A 14,303-nucleotide genomic window follows, 5' to 3' on the forward strand; every position below is an offset into this window, starting at 1 on the left:
GCTGTAATCCTGGGGGCGCAGGCCCGGCGGGCCTGGCGTAGTTTGCTCGCTGCGGAAGCGGGGCTTCTCGGGTGGCCCTGGTGCAAGCTTCGTTGTGTCTGGTGCGTTTTAGCTGCAGAAGTCGGGAAATGAAATGGGGTCTTCACGGAAAAATTAGTTGAAGTGCACCGCTTGTCTCGCTCCAGAGCGATAGCCAGAACTGTAGCGCTGTGTAGTCTTTCGTCATCTTAGCCGTATGACGTTACTGCAGTTGGTTTCCGTCTTTCTGAGGCAATTGAAATGAATGCCTGCCTCGCTGTAATGGGTAGTACTAACTGTCTGCATTCACATACTCGCCAACCTGTCCACGTTAAACTTGGTAAGAAAACTTTGACGTTTGCATTTCCGCTTCACAAAACATACGGGGAGGAAGTTCATATTTCAGCCTGGTTTAATCTGAGAAAATCAGTAAAAAATCTTTTCTGCTTTTTTCAAATTAAGGGTTGATCCTTTCTCCAAAAAGGACTGGTATGATGTCAAAGCACCAGCAATGTTTAATATCCGAAACATCGGGAAGACGCTTGTCACCAGGACTCAAGGAACTAGTGAGTAGTGGGGTTTTATGCAGTAGTGGGAGATGTATTTGTTTCATGTGCTAGCTCCAAATGAGACTCGATTAAAGAACTGCTGACAAATAGTTTTTGCTCATAATATTATGAACCTGGAAGTTTAAAAAAAAAAAAAAGTGCCTCTATCTTAATTGCTCGAGTTAAGTGAGTTTTCTTAAGTTGACAGAGTTGTTTAAACCAGTGAGCTTAGTTGCAGGGAAATTAATGCGGTGTGGTCCTTGTTTGTAGAAGAGCACCAAACCGTGGATATGATACGGAAGGACATGCCCGAAGTTTCTAATGAACTGCTGTTGTGGTAACCCGATGAATTTGAGGAAAGCTAAGAATTAAGGAGTCTTTCTGATTATCAGAAAGAGAGATGAGAGGATCATGGTCATAATAGGATCATAAAGACCATCGCCTTACGAGGGACTGAAATTTGAAACTTTTAGGTAAAGAGAGATCTCTGAGAGCTAGAATTGTTAACTTAATGGGAGCATATGTAGATGTACCACTGAATGGTAAAGGGTTTTTTTGTATAAAGGTTTTTCTTATACATATAGGAAAAGGGAGCCTCTGTTAGGAATGCAGGATGATCTGGATGGAGGTAGCTATTTTTGGAAGGTTAGCTGTGTAGAATGGCTAAATAGTTGAGTTACACTATTCTGGTTGCACTTACAGTTACGAAGATGATCATTATTTTGAACTGTATATATGTGAAACAAGTAAAATAAGGGTCACTGTAACCAAGAACGAGTCAGCCAGTGTTAAAATGGTCAGTTGTTAGAGCTGTGAAACGACTGTACTTAGGTGTTTGTTACTGCTTTATCTCAGCTGAGCACGTGTGGCTTTTTATGTTTCTCTTTTCATTATTGTTCATAATTTCCAAATACTTTGTAACCCCTTCCACTTTAAAAAAAAAAACCCTATTATATATGCTGGAATCTGCAGTATACTGGTATTTGTGTTCAGCATCTGATACAATTCTCTTAAAAAGATTCCTCACAAAGTTAACAAAATACAGTATTTGGTTCTATGAGTTGATTTGATCTTGTTCAAGATACATGCAAACTTCAGAGCTGTGAAGCTAGTGGCATCACCTGCTATTGGAAAGCATCAAATGGAATTTCAGTATGTGATTTGAATAGGACTTTTCTGATGTTAACAAAAGGCGTTTTATTTTGTTTCATAATGCAGAAATCGCCTCTGACGGACTGAAGGGTCGTGTATTTGAAGTGAGTCTGGCTGATCTGCAGAATGATGAGGTGGCCTTCCGTAAATTTAAACTGATAACTGAGGACGTTCAGGGCAAAAATTGTCTGACCAACTTCCATGGAATGGACCTCACCCGGGATAAAATGTGCTCCATGGTCAAAAAATGGCAGGTGTGTAAAGAACAAGGCCTGCGTTGTTGCTAGTGCCTTTAGGAAAGGAGGTAACCACTGATGCATTGCAAAGCTATGTTTGAAGTGGGCTCGGCAGATACTAATGAATGTCAGGTGCGTGGTTTTGAGAAACGCGTCTGTCACGTTGATGATAAACGGCCATTTCTTTTTTAGACAATGATCGAAGCCCATGTAGATGTCAAAACCACTGATGGTTACCTACTGCGCCTCTTCTGCGTGGGTTTTACAAAGAAGCGTAACAACCAAATCCGCAAAACCTCGTATGCCCAGCATCAGCAGGTTCGACAGATTCGCAAGAAGATGATGGAAATCATGACCCGAGAGGTCCAAACCAATGACCTGAAAGAAGTTGTCAATAAGCTGTAAGCTTTGGCTGTGTCTTTGTTTTTCTCCCCTACAGTTTAAATAGTTATTTGCTGGTCAGTTGTTACTGAGTATTGAGGGAATGCTGGTGCTTCACGTACTGTTTGGCAGAGACCACGCAAGGCGCCTCTTGTGCTGAAAAGCTGACCTGCCATTTTCTTCGAATACTCTCTTAGTCTCTGCATCATTTGACTTCCATCAACCATCACGTTTGCATGAATGTAAAATCAGGCTCTCCAGAGACTTTTGATTTAGTCCGTTTCTACAGACTAAAATTGTAATTCTGGCCAGTTGGCGCTGTGAATGTTCCGGGTTCTTCTGACAGAAGGAAGTTTTCCAAAGTGTGGTGTTTGCTTCCAAAAGTTTGATTGCAGATTTGCTCTCAAAATGAGCACGCTTGTGCTATATCCCTTCTAACATTGCAAGGAAAACGTCTTAGAATCTAAACGTACTTGAAGAAAACTGTCAGAGCGTGAAGGTAGTATTGATGATGCAAACTTCTATAGAATATTACGCGTTCCTAAGAATTACTTTAAGCCTGTGTTGCTGATGAAGTAGCAGGCATAATTTTTAACGTTCTGGTACTGATGTGCTCTCTGATTTTTTCAGGATCCCAGACAGCATTGGCAAAGACATAGAGAAAGCGTGTCAGTCCATTTACCCTCTTCACGATGTCTATGTCCGCAAGGTTAAGATGCTGAAGAAGCCCAAGTTTGAATGTAAGTCGATTACTGCAACTGTTTAGTGTTTTTAGAGGAGGATGTGTGAAGCCATTACTTTAAAATGCATTTGCTTTTGGATAAAGGTGTTAAAGCAGCATCATAAACTTAAGTAGCTGTAGTAGTTAAAAGGCTTGTCCTGCTAGTCCGACAAAGCAGTGAGCGTTCCGTTTGGAGCTTTCTTGAATTCTTGCCTGAAACTGCTGCCGAATGTCTAAAGGCTTTAGCTTGGGAATGAATGATGACAAAATGTTTCGGTCCCAGATGACAGGGAATGATTCCATTTTCCCATTTTCTGACATTCCCATGTAATGAAGTAGTAGGTTCTTGACTTACCTGTTTTTAAAAAAAAAGTTTAATTTGCAATTTCATTATGTAGCACTTATTTCACTGCTTGTTTTTGTCTGACCCTGTCAGTTGTTGCAGCAGCATCTCCTTGCATGAGCTTTCTGGAGAGGACTCGATCATACCTACTTTAAATGTTCTGGTGGTTTAATTTGTGTATGATGAGCAATTCAGTAATTTAAAACTGTTTTAAACAGGTGTGTCTCTCACTATTTATAATATTTCTTCTTTTTAGTGGGCAAGCTGATGGAACTGCATGGTGAAGGTGGTGGTGCTGGAAAACCTTCTGGGGATGAGGCAGGCACTAAAGTAGAGCGGGCTGATGGATATGAGCCACCTGTGCAAGAGTCTGTCTGAAACTAAAAATTGATCGAAAATAAAAGTTTTAATATACAGAACTAAAGTTTGGTTGCCTGTATTGCTACTGGACAATATTGGTACTGGATATGTGAATGCGTTTTTAAAAAGGTAAACCTATTGCCTTGGTTTAAAAAAAAAGGAAAAAATACTTGCTTTGGAGATCCGTTTTTCATGATTGGTGTTGCCAGATGGGTGCAAGAAGGTGGTTTGTCCTTCTTGAAAGGTGCTATTGGAAAGTACAATACCAAGGATTCTGTATGTTGGTTTTTTCCCAGTGACTTTGGTCCTCGCAAAAGAAATCTTGTGGAACGTGTGCAGAGGTTGTAGCTTCTGTTATATTGGTGAAAGATGCTTGAAAGAGGAGCACTGTACAGTGGAATGCGGTGCCACACAGGGAAACTTACTGTTTCAGAATTTTTTATTGTAAGGAAGCTTTGGGGATTTATCAGACTTACTTGCTTGAGAAATTCGTATGCGTATGTTTAAGCTTCTTGGTGGTAACTTATTTGATATGGCCTCTCATGGGATAGATTTGGTCTCTGATCCTCAAAAAGTGTTAAAAGATCTTTAAGTTGTAATTTTGATTACGGAAGCCGTTAGTCTTGAGCAGTGTAGAAATGAAGAATATGCTCAAGAGCAGGGTTGTATGTAGTTTTTTAACCTCTATCAGAACTGAGGGGTAACCGTAATCACAGTTGAAAAACCTGTGGAACTTCAGGGGACAAAATTCTACCGTAAAAAGGCAAGGGTCCATGTTCTGAAAATAAAGTACTCGTAAGTGATTTGCTGAGTAATTTTGAGTGCTTTTTCCATTACCTGATAGTATTTTCGCTTGTGGTTCAGCTTATGCTGGCTTAAAAATTGACGAGTGTGTTTTTCTGGCTAAAACAAGGAGTATTTTGCACTATCAGCATGTTTTCTTTAGAACTGGGCAACAAACCTAAACTTCGTGCTATTAAATTGTTGGCAAGTCTGTGATTTAAAACCTGAGAACAAAACGGTACTGACCTATTTGGGGAGGTCGCTGAGGTGGCGGGGGCTCTTGCAGTCAGCTGTGAAATAGCTTAGGACAAGAAAGGGAGGGAAGGAATGAAATGTTACTGTTGCAACTAAGATAACTAGGGGAAAAGTAGAGCGAGGCTACCCACGAGGGCTGTACTCTTCAACGTCGGGGATTTTAACCTTTTCCTAGTTGATAATTCTGGTTTGGAGCAAATACTATGCAAAACGAAAAGGATGTTTTCCAATTTATTTAGAAGACTGCAGGTTGATGTGATTTCATGTTGCAATTCCAAGTTACTACTTTAATATGGGGGATGATATTTAGAACAGCCCATGACTTAATATTCAGGTAACCATCTTCATTGGATTGTAAATATAGGCCTACATGTTCTGCTTTTTCCAGTTTGCGTAGTGGAAGAGTAGTGAGTGCTCAAAACTTTCATGATGCTGAAACAGGAGAATGGAATACTGCTGCTTTTGGTCTTCGCTTTGCTCTTTTCATCTGTACTGTTGAGGCAGGTGTCGTTCTCCTCTGGGGGTCCCAGACAGTCATATTTTTGAAACCATAAATTGCAACAAATTCCCCTTCACTTCTTTAAAAAATGAGAACTTTTCACGGGAGTTAGGAAAAGAAACCATGATTTAGGGTAAGTGTAGTGAGGTTGAAAATCCTTGAACCTACTACAGAAAGTTTTAATGCAGGTGTGTATATATGTATATATTCAAGCCCTGCATGACAGTAAGATCTGTCAGAGCGTTCTAGTAACGGACGTGTGTTGGCTGTATTTTCTCTGCTTAGCAGTAGTTCCATCAAACAAATCCTAAGGGACTGTACTGGCCTCTGTAGGCTAGGAGAGTCACAAATCCTAAGGTGTCATTTCTGAAAACTTGCGTGTCTTTTATCCTGTTACTTTTTCCTTCAGCTGTACGCCTGAGGAATATATGTTGCAAAAAGGCTAGTACAAGAGCATTTTCGGAAAGAACAAAACTTGCTTTTTTTTCAGGTTTTCAAAAATTGTTCTACCGTTTCATGCTGTTCTGGTTTGGGTTTTTGGGGTTTTTTTTAATGGAACAGTAGACCGCTGGCATTACCACATAGGGGCTCTGGGTAAATGTATGCTTTATAAAATTATTTCAGATGGAGAAAAGTAAGCAGGAAGGAAAATTTTGTGCATCCTCTGTATTGTCTCTACAAAAAAAAAAAAATCATGGTGTATGAATAGCAGCAGTCAACAGAGCACACTTAAAGTATGTGTGGAATTGCTAATGAGCTCAGGCTCAGCTTGTGTCTTCCGTCACAGGCGATCTTGCCACAGCAAGAGCAGAGCATCACCATCTTGCGTGATACCCTGGGATGACGGCTGGTTGCCACAGGTAGCAAGTGTCATGGGTTCTGCAGGTGGCAGATTCTGCAGGTGGCAAGTGTGAAACGTACCTGAGGCCGAAGGCTTGAATTAAACTGTGTTAAAGCCATCAGGATTCTATGAGGGGTTTGGACTACTCAAAAGAGATGCAATACTACTGTATTACTTGTTTGGGGGTGCTTGGAGGGGTTGTTTTTGCTGTTGGGTTAAATACGTAAGCAGAATGAGATCCATAAAACTCATGTCAAGTGGAGAGCTCAGCTCTCCACAGCATAAGACAATAAAAATGCCATCATGACTTAATTATAAAAAATTTTATTGGTTAAATACATTCTTAATTTACAGAGGTACCATAACAAACTTACTGGGCTTAACAAAGGTTTATTTAGGACGCTGTTAATTGTAGACAGACAAAGACGTCTTCCTGAAGATATTTCCAGAGGGTGGGTCAAGCAGAAAATGTTCTGACAAATGAGGCTTTTATTATTGTACCAATGTATGGGGGTCTAGCTGAATTTCAAGGTTACACCTGAAATTTGCTACTATATTGCAGTTACGATTTGTGCTCCACCTCATTCTCACTTTTTTTGCAAAATATGTACTGTACACCGTAGGAATTTTATGTTATGATCTGTATGCAGTTTCATGGTGATATCAGGCATCAAGTCTTAAGAAAATCCCTTCCTGTAAAAGCCAAGCATCTAACTTGTTTCAGTCTTAATAAATACACCTTGTTTTAGTTGCCTGCAGTAATGCAAGCAGCCTTTAGATGGCACTCCTTGCTCTGAATATAAGGCTTTGCTGCTCTTCTGCCCTGCATAATAGGGAGGAGATGATTAAAACAAAGGAGAGCGGTCTTATCTACTGACAGGCACTGACTTTAAACATTCAGTGGAAGTTAGAAAAACAACTGGTCAATACACACTTATAAAAACGGGGAAGAGGAAATTGAAAAAAATATAAAAAAATCAGTTCTACTTTTGAGACTTGTATCAAAATCTTAGAAAACTGCCAGACAGTAAGTAAGTAAACATCATCATACATGTAAGCCTCATCCACCACCACAATGATGCGGTATGTCTTTGGAGGACCTGGGTATTCTGTCTGTTGGTGTGGGCTTTGCTTGGTTCTGCTGTTCTCCCCCTGCTGTGCGCACCGTGGAGGTTCAGGAATTGTGCTGGCACAGGGCATGGTGGAAGAAGCCTGTTCGAATAGGGTGATCCACTGAAAGTTTATGGTTGAAAAGTCTGAGTGGCTTGCAGGAGTCAGAAAATCCTATCTATGTGTATATTTGTTACCTCCTAGAGGAATCCAAGGAATCTGTTTTATTGGAATAAACAAGAACCTTCAGCATCTCCTGGCAGGAGAGCCTGGAGTAGGAAGGGTTGTCCTTGGAGGTGGACTTGCCAATGACCTCATGTCTGTGCTGCGTGTTCCTTGGGTTCACTTCAGGCAAGCTCCAGTCTGCTACCAAGACTGGATGCCTGTTCCCTGCTGCGGGGGAGTCCTTCAGCTCAGTTTTGGCTGTAAGCTTGCTTCTGCCTGCTGTGATGGTAACCGAAGTGCAGTGCATGGGGCGGGGAGGGCTACCCTTGCCAGCTTGCTTAGTCGCCAATTTAGATGCACCCCGATCTTTTGTGGCAGTAGGTGTTTGTAGCCATAATACTTGGACCTCGTGTCGATAAAGTTGTAAGCAGACGTAGTCTGAGTCAAAACTTTCTCAAGGTCAATCATGATGATTCTAGTTTCCAGTCTCCATCTGCCACTCAACTGTTGGCCCTTCTGCAACCTGAACTTCCAGACCCACAAAGAAAATTCTTGTAAGGATATCTTCATGCCTGGTGACCTGCATCTCTCTGAAGTAATGACTCGTGCGAACAGCTTACTGGTTCCTTTTTATTATACAGTGCAAAAGTGATGGAATACTGTCAGCAACGAAAGAGCCAACTGGAGCATAACTTTTTTTCTATTCCAGTCTGATGAAGTTAGCAGTTAATCGAGATGCATTTAACTATTTCGTCAGAAGCCAAGTGTTGCAAAAAGGAGTTTACTACCAGAAGTTCCTATAATGTGAAACTACCTCAATCACGTCTGTCTTAATTTGTCATTCAGGTCACACTGCTGCTTTTTACTAAATGCTTTTGTTAGAGCTTCTTGAAGTAACCTCTTGCCAGGCGTGTTTTCCTTAAGGCCTTGATAGACCATTTATAATGATGCTCTGTATAGTTGGTATGTGGTAACAAACTGAAAATTAATCCTATGTCTGCTGAAACCTAAAACCAAGGCTGTATAATATCCCTTATGTTAAGGATAGGAATAGTGTTACTGAAGTATGTTCCAGTGCTTGAGTGACAAATGAAATGCAGACTGAGTGAAGACTGGCTTTCCACTTACAGGAAGGGGGTGGAGGAGCAAATAGTTGGCATAGTGCAGCTACTGCATGGAGGGGATCTGAGAAAGCTCAGTAAATGCTGTCTGTCACAACTAACTTCAGCTGGGAAAGAAGGGTATGGTATGATGGTGCTCGAAGAACAGTGAAAAAACCTATCTGGAAAGGATTTTGGGGGAGGGAGGAAGGTCTAAGATGATTCATACTGATTTGAACATTATTCGTTAAGAGGCAAAATAGTTAAGTTTTACTCTTGTGATCTTCCTGTATGAGCAGCTTGGGCTAAGAATAGAAGAATACTACACAAGGATTTGCTTCTGAGTTTTCCCTCTTACCAGTATTAGATTTGATATTTTTCTACTATGAAATATCAGTTATCTTTCTTCCTTATCCTCTAAGTCATAAAACAAGTGGATTCTACTGCTAATGTGGAAGTCAAGCAGTAACGAGACCTGAATATCAAACTTGATCTACATACTGAATGCTGTAATTATATCTTAAAAACAGTTTTTTAGATTTGGATTTAAAAAGTTTTTAAAGAAGCCCAAAGCAGCTTACTTTATGCAGACTTTGTACATGATAAATATAATACCAGATAGTAAACATACTAGAATGCTATTTAAGTTAAAATGGTGTTGCACCACAGTATTTCCCTAGTTGGAAACCACTAAAAATCCTGCTTGTATTTGCTCTCAGAGCATTCATGAAGCATGACTACATACACTGTCACAAAAGACTAAAATTTTCTTACTTGACTGCAAGACTCTGGTATGACTGTCTAGAAAAAGTAGTGCAAAACATTGATAGTCAAAACACGTTGATGTCTTTGCTGTGCCTTTAGGATAGAAAACATTCTCTCCCAGATGCAGGGAGTACAAAGAGAGGCAACACTTCATGGTGTTTTTAAAATCTGAACAAAGTTCTTGGGAAATATCCCAGACTTTCCTTGTATCTCTCCACTCATCCAGTCCTCGTCTACAGATTCCAGCTCTGTTATTGTATCACCTGCCTGTAAGAGAAGGAGTAACATGAGCCAGTACAGCTTACTGTGCAATGTTAATGCATGCATAGCTGATGTTATTCAGAAGCAACTGATATCAATCAAATAGAAGAGAGTAGGATGTGGCCAGTCTCTTCTGTTGGTTATCTCTCTTCAAGATTGTTTGCCAAAACCAGCTGAAGCATCTCTTAGGGTAAATACTTGTCTATGCTGAAAAATCACCGCCTTCCGGAAGGAAAAAATAGCACTGCTGGATGACTTCTTGCGTTGCTTAAGCTCTCCGGGTAGGTAGGTATGTTGCAGAGCTGGCTCACAGGCCCCCTGCTTTACTTGTTATTTGTGTGTGTTTCCCTGCTCTGTTATGAGGGTTTCTTTTCTTCAGATGCTTCAAAGCTTTTTTTCTTTTTTTAAGAATTTAGTCCCAATATTTTCCAGCACTTGGAAACTCTCCCAAAAAGGAAAGCAATCTTCTAAGTAGCTCAGTGGGGCCGTTTAAAATAAACTGCAGCTCCTATATTTGATCCTTGTCCCTGTTTTCATCATCCCATGCCACACCCTACATCTGAAGTACTGTCATGGCCCTGGCTTTTCTTCCAGTACCTCTGTTCCCTTTTTCTGCTTTAAAGAATCATCTATCCTTTCAGTATTGCAAGCTGCTAATGCTGAAACTGGTAGCTTTAGAAAGAGAAAATAGTGTGTTTCAGCTGATAAACACAATTTGGGGCCTGCTGTGAAAGTCTGTTTCTCGGAAACTTGCTTTTGAGGACAGTTACCTAAATCATGACTTTGAATCTACAAGGGCATGCTGTTTCTTGCTCATGCTTCTTAATATTATCTGGGCATCCAGCAAGTATTTAATTTCTCCCCTTGCTCCCACGGTAACTATGTATCTTGCTGCCAAACTTTTAGATTTTGCTATACTAGGTGTCCCTTAGAGGCATCGCTGCTGTAGCACTGGCACTGTTACTATTGCCCTCCTCGTTGCTGTCTTTCCAGTTAAAAAAGAGGCTCCCGTGACCATATCAAGTGATCAAGAACTGAATGTACTGCAAAATGAGGTTGGTCTTGTCATGTTTACTGGATCAGAGAAGTTGGAGGAATTCTGCAGTTCCTGGCCTCTTTTCAATGTCTCCAGGGAAGATTTCGCCAATATGAAACCGAAGTGGTAAGGGCAAAAATTTTTTGAGATGTGTTAATATCTAGGCCAATTCTACATGCTTTGTTCTTTCCTGTTCAAAGCCTATTTTCACTGTGGATAAATCCTGGTTTTTAGCATTCTTATGCTAAGACCTATGCTAAGACCTTTTGGAAAATTGGACTAAGAAGAAAAGTACTTACTTTGAAGGAAAGCTCATCTTCATTTTCTCCATGAAAATCATAAAGAGCTTTGGCTTTTCCCTTCTTCCCTCCTAGAGACTGTGACAGCTCTACCCTGGCTGCAGAACATGGACAAGACAAGTTATTTGGATTGGAGTGAAATAAATCTCTGTTTCTGGAGAAGTTTTCTGTCATTCTCGTGTTTTCTCCCCACTAGTGTGCTACAGGGTGTCCATATGTTATTACTACTGCTACTTAGCAAATTCACCGTCCTAATGGAATAAAAATCTCTACTGACACCAGTTCATTTTACAGTACTAACAAATTCTCATGGTTCTGCTTCTAAGAGGACTAAATTTAAAGTTCACTTACTTGAACTTTCCAATGGCAATATCTAATAAAAGCTGTCTTTTCCTCTTTGTATGTGGAGATGAAGCAGCACTCGGTATGTGCTCGTTCCAGTTAGGTGGAATTTATTTCCTGTCAACTTTCACTCACGGCTTTACTTGCAAAAACTATGGGGGAAAAAATGTGATTTTCTGTGTCCTCTGTGAAGGTTTTGACTGCATTCATTTGGGGACCAAACAGAAGCTCGAGGAGAACAAGCAGCGTTCATTCCTTGCTTCACCAAGGGCATTACGCAGCAGCTGTAGTTATTTACAGCTCTACCAGCTCTTTGGCTGTGCTGCAGTGTTTCTCTTCAGCTGAGGCAGAACGTGATGCCCCCCATCTTTTGTACCCCTGAATTCCTACTAAAGGCAGCTCAGTGGTCCTGTTTCGCCCATGCCCAAACCACACTTTAAACTGACCCAGAATCTGTGTCACCTCCCAGATGACTCACTGACTAGAGCATTATATTGCCATTATTAGAGAGGGTGGTTCAACACTTAGTTTAGCTTTAGGATATTAAGGACTGTGGGGGTGTGTGGTTTGTTAATGCAATGGAATAGTGGGGTTCTCCCAGAACTCTCTCATGACTGTCACAACCCAAGGAATAATGAATTGCTGTCTAGTAGGAGCACTGTACCTGAGCAGGTCCGAACAAAAACTGCTGGGAAAATTCCTTCCTTTTCATTCAGTCTTCCTCTATACCACTCTGAATCTACTTGCTCCAGTATTTGGATGTAGTCTCCCTTTTTAAAGGATAAATCATCTTTGGTTTCTGCTGTAAAATCATGAAGTGCTTCACACCACTCTACTGAGCGTCTGTTGTTCTATTCAAGTGAACAGAAGAAATGCATTAATTTTAGAAGCGTTAATGGAGCCCATAAGCTGATGGATACTGGTGAAAGCAGCTGTACAGAACACGGGTGTCCTGACTTTCTCTCATACAATAGTGTCCCTGCAGATGTAGACTAGAATGGCATTTCAGCAATTACCACAGAATTTCATCTAGGCTCAGACGCATTCCTTCGGTCTCATTGGTGGCAGGGGACAGGATTAATAAATTCAAAATTAGACCACTGCAGCAATACTTAAAATAGAGCTAAGAAGAATTTGCTTAAGCACAAAGGGTAAAAATTTACTTATGTTAATTTGCCAGAAGCTATGAATTCAATCAGTTTAGGCCAACTGTCATAATTCAAGATGTGACCATGCAGCACTGTGTGCTGTGGGAGTTGTGTTACATTCAGGTTTAAAGCTGTGCAGCTAATCTGACACTATAATAGAAAGTCTATGTAAGTCTATGAAACGGCTATGTAAATTCTGTCCCTCACCTATAAAATTTTATTACCTGAGGAAGAGAGGAAGAAACCTCCACCTTGTTCTTCAGTGCTGCTCCTGTACCTACATAAGTGAAGGACAACTTAGAATAGCAGCAATGACCATTCAAAACCTTACCAATGACAGAGATTTTAGATATTCAAAGTGATTATTAAGAATAACTTCTTAAGACGTCCTACTATTCCTTCCGATTTTTTTAATCTGTCTTTTCTCCCTTTCCAGCTCCTTCCTGCATTCATTGTCCTTTTGGGCTTTTCTCCTACATGCTGCCTATATGCATGCGGGACAAAACCACGTTCTTGAAGATTTTTGCAACCATAGTCATACCTGTTCCAGGCAGATCTTCAATTACTTCCACAAAGTTCAAGGGGAAAATTCCAGATGTGCCTCTGAGCTCTCCTTTGGCCCACTCTTCATTTACATATTCTTTAAGGATAATAGTTTCACCTTCTGAAAAACTGAGCTCATCTTTCTGATCTCCAATATATTCGAATCGTGCTACACATCTTGGGCCTCTGCACAAACAAAAGAGGAACTTACTTTGCTTTTTTATTATTATTGTCCACTTAATAATAAGGCAGCATTGTGAAAAATATGGATTGGTATCTTTAATTAAAATGATGAAAGAATGCACTGAAGATAGAACAGGTGGAAAGTTGGGGTCTAGCCCTGGTTCTCATTTCTGCTTTCTGAGGAGGATGAGTATGGAGTCTGGAGGAGCTGAACGCAACTTCAATTGCATCCCAATTCCTGGCCGTTACAGTATTTTGCATAAGACCCTATTTCTCTTCCAAACAACAACAACAAAAATATCAGTTTGTTTCTGAGCTACCTGTCCCATTTTATATTTTTGCCCATATCCAAGTACGTGTCTCGATATGCTTTTGTTAAGAGTTTGATTTTTTTTGAGCTAGCATCCAATTTAGATGCAGTCAAACATGGGTGGGGGGTGGGTGTTGTGTATTTGTCCCAAATCCCAAATACATGGAGGTTTCATAGGGGGAAGCTAGTTTTTATCTACTTTGACAAACTTTATTCCGTAAAATCTATCCCAGGCATGAGGAAATAAATTATCTATCGAAGAAAGAAACATCAATGCATCTGATAAATTTTACATCATTTGGTATAATACTGAAAAAACAAATTCATTTTTTTCCTCACTTAAATAGATTAATAATTTAATAAACTATTAAAATAAATTTAAGAAATTAAGAAGATTTTTGATTTATCAGAAATACTATGCTGGAAAAAAGTGTTAATAGGCTTTAATTCTTTCTATAGCACCACAGCATACAACCAATGTAAGAAGCTTGACTCCCACCCCTGTCCCCGACTCATATCTTTGCAAAAGCTTCAGGACAGAGCTAGCACTTTCTGTTTCTTTCTTAGTTGCAGAAGCAGCTTTTAAAAATACAGTTTCGGTTAAGACAAGCCAAGCCCTATCTGAGGAACAAACTGAACGATCCCATTGATACTAGTTCCTGCCTCTGCCTGAATTTGCTTTAATTGCTGCAATGAATGATTATGAAATCCAATAAATCATCGTTGAGTAAAAACAGCAGGAAAAGTTGTTCCTTGCCCACAAATCTTAGTACAAGTTGTTTGCAAGTCAGAAATGAAAGTGCTTGAAGTACATTTGATAATTTGATCTGGGGAACTTCAGATTCACCTCTACAGTTATACACTTTTAAGTAGAGAAATCTAACCTGAAGTTCAGCTGTATCCT

The 14,303-nt window shown here is 40.2% G+C and overlaps 2 protein-coding genes across 2 annotated transcripts in view; one reads left to right on the top strand and one right to left on the bottom strand.

The window, feature by feature from the left end:
• Nucleotides 1-478: 478 nt before the first annotated feature.
• On the top strand, nucleotides 479-3,820 carry RPS3A (ribosomal protein S3A; the record flags this gene model as incomplete). The annotated part of the gene is made up of 5 exons (XM_019473150.1): nucleotides 479-584; nucleotides 1,785-1,972; nucleotides 2,147-2,355; nucleotides 2,966-3,075; nucleotides 3,656-3,820. Coding segments are annotated over 5 exons (735 nt in total), but the record flags the coding sequence as incomplete, so codon positions are not given.
• Nucleotides 3,821-6,451: 2,631 nt separating this feature from the next.
• The window catches only part of SH3D19 (SH3 domain containing 19), a 77,878-nt gene continuing 70,026 nt past the window's right edge, over nucleotides 6,452-14,303 (bottom strand). The window contains exons 16-20 of the mRNA XM_009283300.2: nucleotides 12,905-13,092; nucleotides 12,588-12,640; nucleotides 11,880-12,066; nucleotides 10,874-10,971; nucleotides 6,452-9,544 (exon numbers count right to left, since the gene is read on the bottom strand). Coding sequence (XP_009281575.2) covers nucleotides 9,428-9,544; nucleotides 10,874-10,971; nucleotides 11,880-12,066; nucleotides 12,588-12,640; nucleotides 12,905-13,092 — 643 coding nt within the window. The 3' untranslated portion in view covers nucleotides 6,452-9,427. The remainder of the gene's footprint in view (nucleotides 9,545-10,873; nucleotides 10,972-11,879; nucleotides 12,067-12,587; nucleotides 12,641-12,904; nucleotides 13,093-14,303) is intronic.

Source organism: Aptenodytes forsteri, unplaced genomic scaffold, assembly GCF_000699145.1.
Source record: "Aptenodytes forsteri isolate BGI_AS27 unplaced genomic scaffold, ASM69914v1 Scaffold6, whole genome shotgun sequence".
NCBI classification, from domain to species: Eukaryota; Metazoa; Chordata; class Aves; order Sphenisciformes; family Spheniscidae; genus Aptenodytes; species Aptenodytes forsteri.